This window comes from Portunus trituberculatus, chromosome 41, assembly GCF_017591435.1.
Source record: "Portunus trituberculatus isolate SZX2019 chromosome 41, ASM1759143v1, whole genome shotgun sequence".
In the NCBI taxonomy this organism is placed as follows: Eukaryota; Metazoa; Arthropoda; class Malacostraca; order Decapoda; family Portunidae; genus Portunus; species Portunus trituberculatus.
Genome location: NC_059295.1, coordinates 37,633,039 through 37,642,726, shown reverse-complemented (window position 1 = coordinate 37,642,726; position 9,688 = coordinate 37,633,039). Strand labels below are relative to the sequence as shown.

Below are 9,688 nucleotides of genomic sequence, written 5' to 3'. Positions count from 1 at the left end.
GTCTATGTCGAGTAGCTGGGCCTGCATTCCTTCCTTGAAGCAGACAGCCACTCCACCTCCTGTTCGCTCCTGTCTCTCTCTCTCTCTCTCTCTCTCTCTCTCTCTCTCTCTCTCTCTCTCTCTCTCTCTCTCTCTCTCTCTCTCTCTCTCTCTCTCTCTCTCTCTCTCTCTCTCTCTCTCTCTCTCTCTCTTTTTGCCCCACATCATGTTCAGTCTGCCATTTTATATACGGATTTTCTCTCTTTACCATGATGTACTCAGTTGTTTCTAAATATTACCATGATCATGCTAAGATGTATTGTTATTAATGTATATATATATATATATATATATATATATATATATATATATATATATATATATATATATATATATATATATATATATATATATATATATATATATATATATATATATATATATATATATATATATATATATATATATATATATATATATATATATGCATACATGAATGGATGGATGGATGGATAGATGGAGAGATGGATTGATAAAAAAAAAAAAAAAAAAAAATATATATATATATATATATATATATATATATATATATATATATATATATATATATATATATATATATATATATATATATATATAGTTTTGGTAAATTATGAAAGCAAGAAAAGGATTATATTGTTGGAGATCGTAAGTTAGTTAATTTCAAATAATCTTGTTACAGGGGAAAAATGTGATATAAGTAAAACTGTAGAAAGATTTATGTCTGATAGAAGATGAAATAGTATTGGCAAAAAGTATAATTTGTCTTTGAATATCATAGGAACACAGAGAAACTGATATGACTGAGGGATATTTTGGCCATAAGAGGAAGAACAATTGACAGAGTATGATTTCTTGGCTTGGGTGTATAGAATCCTTGTGTGTATAATAGAAACACTAAGAAATTAATTTCAAGGCAGGATACAGTGGGTTTGAGAGGCTTTCACTGGCAATACAATCTTAAATGTCAGGGTACTCATGGAAACACAAGACCTGAGTGGATTTCAGTTAGCCTTTATCCTGATATTAGAGATATGATGATAATTAGAATCTCATTACTGTACAGGAATTTTGGAATGAGCTATTGAGATAATAAAAGTTGCAATTGCTTGTGAATAAATAGAATAAATTATTTGTTAGGGAGTCTGTTTGTTTTTTCAGCAGTATTGGTGACTGTTTATGTTTGTAATGTTATCTACCTCATATTGTATGATCAAGGCTGCATAAATTAGTACTGTACATAAATTAGTACATACATATTTGTTAGTTATGTGAATCTTTCTTTAATGTATCAGACAAATAGTGCATGTAATCTTGTAGTTAGCAAAGATTTGAGAGAGAGTTCATGCAGTGATGTATGATTAAGAGGCTTTGACCCATGTGAGTGATGTATTATTTGAGTCTTTATGTTTTATATCATTAGTTTAGACTGCAGTTGGTACATTGTGATACCTATAGAACTGCATATGTAGGTACTTGGTCTTCCATGTAATTTACAAGTTAATGGAGAAAAACACTGAGAATCAGTGAAATTGATTGACCCTAGCTCTGTGAGATGATTTGGTGTTTAGATGGAAGGAGAGTGGGTCCAATATGTACATAAGGTACGTAGGTAATGGAACTATTCAAGAAAGGTTCTATGTTAAGTGAGAGGTAGTGTGGTATGTAGGAAGGATGGTGATAGGATAGTTGTGAAACATATGGCATATACAGAAAGAGGTAAAATTTATAGATATAAGCAAGTAGTTGAATCTTGATTGAAACAGATATGCTTTTTAATTAAGTTGTTCTATTGTTTTGTTGTTTGACTTCTATTTCTTAGTTGCTAAGGAAAATCTGTTACTCTCTATATTTCTTTCAATAAGTGTTTATGGCTACTTCTATAGTCATGTTCTCTCTGTAATCAATTGTATCGTGTGACCTTTTGCATTGGTGCATCTGTAAGCTAGAGTTTGTTATATACTGTAGGTTACTTAGTATTTGGTTAGGGATTATTTTGATCATAGAACAACTTCTAAGCACATTCTAGATGTACAGGCAAACCCTGCATAACGAATGGGTTAATTCCAAAATAAGTGTTTGTTATGCAAAAATTTGTTGCACGGGGTCCTAGGATGAGTAAAAAATAAAAATAAAAATAAAATAGAATAAAATAAAAAATCCGAATGCATCAAATTCGGACGCGGCAGTGGATGGTGGTGGTGGTGGTGATTCGGCGGCGTTTTCAAACTCAGCCAAAATTTCCCCAGTAAAAATTTTGTTATAGCGGGGTTTGGTGTCTGTTATGTGGTTTAAGGATAATAAAACAAAACATTCATTGTGGCGAAAATTCGTTGTGTAAACGTTCGTTATGTGGGGTTTGCCTGTACAGTTGTATAGGGCTTTCCATGGGTGAGTATTTGAAAGAAAATGTTTCTAGTGACACTATCAAATATTGTTACTCTTGCTAGATGTTTTTGGGAAGTGGCCATGAGAACAGTGGAGTTGTGATGCAAGGCTTGAGGAAGTAATGTTGAGTGATATGTTAAGCATCAAGTGAAGGCAGTGAAGCTGTGGTGCCTTGATGATACTGATAAAACCAACTACGAATTGTGAGATTTAATTGGACTCATTAAGTACCTTCTTGATATAATATTTAAAAGTACATGTTAACTCTTTCACTGCTAAACAATATTTCCATAATTACTTGTTGAGTTTTTTTTTTTTTTTTTTTTGGCTGTTCACATTGAATAATTTTTAAGTATAGAAATATAAAGTCAATTCTCAATTTTTTTTTTTGTGTTTTTGCACTTAAGAATTTCTTATTTTGCTCTAGATGTTAACAAAAAATGACTACAACAGTGAAAGGGTTCATAACTTTAAGTGTGAAATGTACTTGCATTCGCAACATCTGTAGAGTGAGATCATACTTGTAACATAATGATATAAGAAACTTATTGAGGTGTTGTGGACCCCATTTCACTGTTCTTTATGTAGAGGTATGACTGTACAGTAGTGGGTGGTGTCTAGTATTAACAAACTCTTCACTGTACAATCTTGGAAACCCCTCTTATTGGGATACAAGTAGATTGATTGTGTATTTGTAACAAGACTTGTCATGAATGGTTGGATCAGTTACCTACCACGGTGCTGGGGAGTGTAATGGTAATGGCCATGCATGTTTTCCTTCCGAAGTATGAGTATTTAACTGTCAATACTAACCTAAAGTGGTGTAATGAATAAAGTCTAAATGTAGAGGGTATGCTTGTCTGTAGTGAGTACCCAGATGTAATAAAAACATACCAAAACGAGCTTTGTAATTCTATGCCTGTGAAATATGATAAAGTCCATAATGATTACATATATGGTGGTGATTTTATATTTAGTTTTTTTTGTTTTTGTTTTGCAGATTTTGCCTGTCTACTTTCCACTACAGAGCAAAGGAGGACGGATAGATGACAAACAGTAAGAGGTGAGTGTGTTAAAACATTTTATTTCTTAGTGACACCAAAAAAAAAGTAGTACATCTGTCATTGCTAGTCCAAGTGCGGCAGAGCAGTGTTGTGGCCACGGCAATGGTTACTAGCGAGGCGGCGGGCAGGGCAGAGGCAGGGGAGGAATATGTATGCTTAAGTCATGATCTGTGGTGGCTGATGCTGCTCTCATGCTCCTTTATGTGCCCCTGGAAAGAAAAAGGATAGACTGTCAATGGTATGACTGGAAATTGTGGTAGGGAAGAGAAAAAAATAAAGTAATGGATGAGTATGTTCAATGAAAATTGGTTGGTATGCTACGTTTCCTAGAGGGATTTTCGTAAATAGGCCTGATGGCTTCCTATATTTTCTTGTTCCTAAATTTGTGGGTCTGATCTATAGTTTGCTCCGCTTCCTATTTTTCAAGATTAGGTGGTGCCATAGTAAAAGCTTCCCTTGATTGCTTTTGTCTGCGTTGAGAAATTTAAGTGTTTGAAAATAAAACTTGTTCTGGAATATCAGTTGGAAGTGAAATGCATGCGTATATCTATGAAAAAAAAATGTAGTGAGGGTGTTATTTTAGGTAACTATTAAAGAGTGACCTGGATTTAAACAGAAAAGAAAGGAAGAGTGTTTGTCATTCCCTCAAGAGTGATACTAGAGAGGAGTTATCAATATCAGCCATCCGAGGCGGCATTTTAAAAGAAAGAAATGTCAGAAAAATGTGTCAAGATTGGGAAGACAGGTGTTAAGCATCAGGGGTCTCGTCATTGTGTTTAGCAAATCACCTGAGATGGGGTGTTGAAACGATATTTTTCTGACACTATTGAGTCCGGCTAATGAGGCGAGTGCATGACGTTTGAGGAAACTCTCTCTCTCTCTGTGTGTGTGTGTGTGTGTGTATAGCTACCTGGTGCCGCCTGCTAGCGCCGCCTGCTAGCGCCGCCTTCCGGTCTCCATCATGCGCATGAGCAGGTTGAGGGTATTGTCCATGTTCTGGGCACACGAGGCTGACCCCGCGCACGACCTAGGAGGAGAGAGAATGTCACACACACACACACACACACACACACACACACAGATATTCAGCTTGATTCATTGTGGTAAGTATTTTCTAAAGGACTGAAGTAATTAGTGTCGTTCACAATGCAATTTGATTTTCAAAGCTGTATGGTTCTTTGACATAGCGTGCGTTCATTGCTGACATCTGAAGAAATCAAGTCATGAACATAAAAAAAGCTTGAGATGTGGTAAGTAATGGTGTGTCGCGCCGCATAAGGTGGTTTGATTTTTGTTCTATTAATGCACAGGTGGGCATATAGTATAAAGCGCTACTGCAGAGATCTTTATTATATGCAGTAATCATAATAATTCACTGTTGAACTTATCTCTTAATAAAATTATTTATAAGAAACTAAATATATTTAAAACAAACTTCTCAAGCATGACTAATACTTCATGTGGCTGTAACAAGATCATTGTGGCAGTGACAAAACCAACGATGTGGTTCGCGACTTCGTATACAGTACACCTTTCCTTACTTGTAGTGATACGAGGCTCACTAATATTACTGGAGTTATAAGAAAATCAACATACCGCCAGAATTGAGCAGGCTTCAGTGACTGTTTTGATGCTCATATAAGCAGTTCTGACGTATGAATTGAACAGGTGAATGGTGTGACGCAACGAGCGAGTGTTTGTGAATGTCATGGCAGCCATTACTCACCGAAGGGGTCTGTTCCACTCTCGGGCTGGGGAGGAGCCGGTGAGGGCAACAGGGAAGAAGGGTTCCTTGGCTGCGAAGGGCTGGGCCGGGCTGAACCTGACGCTGGAGGCTGGAGGCTGGTGGCGCACCGCCTCAACATTCGGCCTCAACACGGGTTCGCCTGGCTTGCGGTAAGGACCTGCAACATACTTGGCACTAAACTCTCTCTCTCTCTCTCTCTCTCTCTCTCTCTCTCTCTCTCTCTCTCTCTCTCTCTCTCTCTCTCTCTCTCTCTCGTTTTATAACATTTAGTGAAGAGTGATGTTTGAAAAATAAAGAGGGTGGCAAACTGTGCGTGACAGGTAAAGCGGTAATGAGACTTTCTTGTGTGTTGTGTTGTGCGTGGCGCTAACAGCAGACTCCACACCCCCTCCTTGCCCTGTGTGTTTCACTGTTTGATCTGCTGCAGTCTCTGACGAGACAGCCAGGCGTTACCCTACGGAACGAGCTCAGAGCTCATTATTTCCGATCTTCGGATAGGCCTGAGACCAGGCACACACCACACACCGGGACAACAAGGTCACAACTCCTCGATTTACATCCCGTACCTACTCACTGCTAGGTGAACAGGGGCTACACGTCAAAGGAGACACACCCAAATATCTCCACCCGGCCGGGGAATCGAACCCCGGTCCTCTGGCTTGTGAAGCCAGCGCTCTAACCACTGAGCTACCGGGCGTGTGTGTGTGTGTGTGTGTGCGCAATTCACGTCGGTCGTCTGTTGGTCACCCCAGCCAGTCTTCCCCATTACGGAGCGAGCTCAGAGCTCATAGACCGATCTTCGGGTAGGTCTGAGACAACAACACACTCCACACACCGGGAAAGCGAGGCCACAACCCCTCGAGTTACATCCCGTACCTATTTACTGCTAGGTGAACAGGGGCCACACATTAAGAGGCTTGCCCATTTGCCTCGCCGCGCCGGGACTCGAACCCGGGCCTCTCGATTGTGAGTCGAGCGTGCTAACCACTACACACAAACACACACACAGCAATTTTGTCTCAGTGTTCAGAATAGTCAAGTATAGCACATTGAGGTTTGTCGTATAGGAAGCATAGTAGAAAGGAAGAAAACGAAGAGAAAAGGAGGGCTTCTAGTGAAGTGCGTGGGCAGAGTGCTGGGGTATGTCAGAGAAAGGCAGAAAGAAGAGTAAAAACAAAGGGATTTCAGGATGGAAGGAAGGAATTTAGGAATAGGAATAGACGGATACTTCTCTTTTACTGCCATTCTCGGAGTAGTTCTCAGAAACTCTCTCTCTCTCTCTCTCTCTCTCTCTCTCTCTCTCTCTCTCTCTCTCTCTCTCTCTCTCTCTCTCTCTCTCCTCACCGACAAAGTTCCTGAGCACGGCGGGGTGAATGGTGAGCGAGAGGCAGGGAGCAGGTAGGAGCACCATCACTGCCGCTACCGCCACGCCCACGACCACGCCCGTCCGTGTTGGCACCACCATGGCTCCTGCTGGCTGATGTGGGGCGTCAATCAGGGGAAGAAAAGGGCGTTGGGAGAGAGTGGGAATATTCTTAAGGTAGTCTTTTTCGTACACAGAGGAGAGAAGAAAAATCAAGTAGTGAAAAGAGAGGTAGAAGACAAACGTGTAGGGAAGAGAAGGGAAGTAGATGAAAGAGAGGTAAAAGAGAAAGGAGGTGTAAATAGAGAATAGTAGACTGAATGAAGAAGGGAGGATGTGATAGGAGAAAAGGGGGAAGAGGAGGATTTTAGGAGAGTAAGGGAAGGTAGAAGGAATTAAGAACGAGAGAAGAAATGTAGGTGATTAGGTAGAAAAGAAGAGAAAGAAGAGTTTGGTGAAGAGAAGTAAGGAAGAGAGGAGGATGGAAGGGGAGAGAAGAAAGGTAGGAGAGAGGAGGACAGAGGACCGAGGACCAAAACCGAGGGGAGAGGAGAGAAGAGAGAAGGAAAGAAATGAAACAAGGAAAGAAGGAAGATTGGAAGCGAAAAAATACACTTGGCAAAGAATAGTATTTCTTTAAAGTGTTGTTTACACGAAAACACACACACACACACACACACACACACACACACACACACACACACACACACACACACACACACACACACACACACACACACACACACACACACACCCTTTCAGTGGCTTTAATTTCATACATTTATTTATTTTTTTCGTCTCTCGGTGCAGACAACACATTTCACCAACTTGATTAATTAAGTGGAGTTTCAAAGAAGAGGTGTAGGTGGTGCGTGTGTTAAAAGTAACTCTTTATTCTTAAAAGTATTAGCATATACGTATATCTGGGCCAGTTTGTGCAGCACCATTACGATCCTGTAGTAGTGACTTGTAAATCAATGAGTCGTTTTGTTAAATATGATTGCTTATGGTTCTTTCTTTCACCTTTACATCATCATCATCATCATCATCATCATCATCATCATCATCAACCATCTTGACGCCACTGCAGGACAAAGGACAACCTCAACTTTCTCCATTCATTCATGTCGACTGCCCTGCACTTCGGAAAAAAAAAATACCAAAGCACTTAGAGAGAGAGAGAGAGAGAGAGAGAGAGAGAGAGAGAGAGAGAGAGAGAGAGAGAGAGAGAGAGAGAGAGAGAAGCGAAAACAAAACTTAATATTTATCTCACCTCTCCATCTTGTCCTCTGTCTGCCGTGCATTCTTTCACCATCCCTCACTTCTCTCTCCGTTAGGTCTTTACCAAGCAACATTTCTCCACCTTTCTCTTTTTTACTTAACTCTCCTTGTTATAACATTACTATTTCTACATAATTTTTTCTCTTTTACGTATTTCCTTTATCCATTCCTACATCTATTTCTCTCTTCACTTATTTCCTTTCCCAGATCTAATTATTCCTAAACTCTCTTTATTTTACTCTTTTAATCATACACATTGTAATGGAGAGAGAGAGAGAGAGAGAGAGAGAGAGAGAGAGAGAGAGAGAGAGAGAGAGAGAGAGAGACGGAGACGTTTTTAAGAGTCTGTGCTCTTATAATATCAGAGGAGGAGGGGAAAGAAAAGAAAAGAGACTAAGGATAAGAAAGAAGAAAAAGAAGAGAGGTGTTAAGCCTGTGGGAAAAGAGGAGGAGGAGGAGGAGGAGGAGGAGGAGGCAGCGGCAGAAGCAGAGGCGGTGATGGTGGTGGAGGAGGAGGAGGAGGAGGATAAAGGAAAACAAGAGGAGGGGACGGCAGGGAAGATTATAAGATTTCAGAACTTCGCTATATTTCACATTCATCTTTCATTCATTGTTTAATATTCCGTCGTCATAAGATTGAAATTAAAGTCAGTGGGAGTTGAGTGTTTAGAGGGAGTAGATGAAACATAGTGACCGAGTGTGTGTGTGTGTGTGTGTGTGTGTGTGTGTGTGTGAAGCGTTACATTAGCCAGGGATCTATTGTTATTTTGCCGATCAGTACATTCACAACCTGCTTTGTATATATATATATATATGTATGCTGTATTTATCGTTATCACTTTTTTTTACTTGTTTTATCTATCTTTATGTTAGAGTGGTTCTAAGTAAGGGCAACGAAACTAAAAGGGAGGGGGGAAAGATCCACTGCAGGCGTCAGGAAAGTTCAATATGCCTAAATGTAGCAATATGAAATAACCGATTGATTCAATTGACTGTTCATTTCACCAACTGAAACGACAGAAAGCAGTTGTAGCAGTAGTAATAGCAGCAGCAGCAGTAGTAGTAGTAGTAGTAGTAGTAGTAGTAGTAGTAGTGGCAGCAGCAGTATCAGTAGTAGTAGTAGCAGGAATAGATATAGCAGTAGTAGTAATAGTAGTAGTAATAACAGTAGTAATGGCAGAAGCAGTATCAATAGCAACATCAACAGTAGCAATAGTAGTAGCTCACCCCTCGAACACACCCACGCTGCCTTTATCCCTATTTCCGGCAGCACTCGGAAAGATGAGCGCCATACAGCACCACAACACCAAAAAATTGTCCATTGTGGGAGAAAAAGTGGTGGGGGAACAAGGACGAGGCTTACATAGGGTGAGGAGTAAGGAGGGGAGATGAGAGGGGGAGGGAGGAAGGGAGAGAGGGAAGGAGAAAAACTGGGAAGAATCACTCTCTTTCTTGCTATTTGATAGGAAGCTAAAAGAGTGGTTAGTGATGCACCATAGAGACAGTGTCAGTATTCTTGCTGTTTACTTATTTATTTGTTTTGAGTTCAGTTACAAAAGTACGGGGGGGGGAAGTTTTTGTGTGTGCCTGTCTGTCTGTCCACCATTCATACCGTTTGTCTGTGTGTATATCCGTATGTCTGTTTGCTGTTCATATTATGTCATTTTTTGTTTACTTGTTGTTTATATACATTCAGGTAATACGGTACAATGTTTATCTCTTTACAGTGAAATGTTGTGTTTATCTCTCTATTTCTGTCCATCTGTCATTTTTCTTTTTATTTCTATATTTAGCTAGACAGTGTTGTAATGTGTCCGTATGTCTGTG

At 39.7% G+C, this 9,688-nt stretch overlaps 1 protein-coding gene across 1 annotated transcript in view; it reads right to left on the bottom strand.

Annotated features, from left to right (window-relative positions):
* Nucleotides 1-3,470: 3,470 nt before the first annotated feature.
* LOC123517144 overlaps nucleotides 3,471-9,688 on the bottom strand; it is a 40,472-nt gene continuing 34,254 nt past the window's right edge. The window contains exons 3-6 of the mRNA XM_045277095.1: nucleotides 6,562-6,694; nucleotides 5,197-5,374; nucleotides 4,381-4,497; nucleotides 3,471-3,679 (exon numbers count right to left, since the gene is read on the bottom strand). Coding sequence (XP_045133030.1) covers nucleotides 4,407-4,497; nucleotides 5,197-5,374; nucleotides 6,562-6,694 — 402 coding nt within the window. The 3' untranslated portion in view covers nucleotides 3,471-3,679; nucleotides 4,381-4,406. The remainder of the gene's footprint in view (nucleotides 3,680-4,380; nucleotides 4,498-5,196; nucleotides 5,375-6,561; nucleotides 6,695-9,688) is intronic.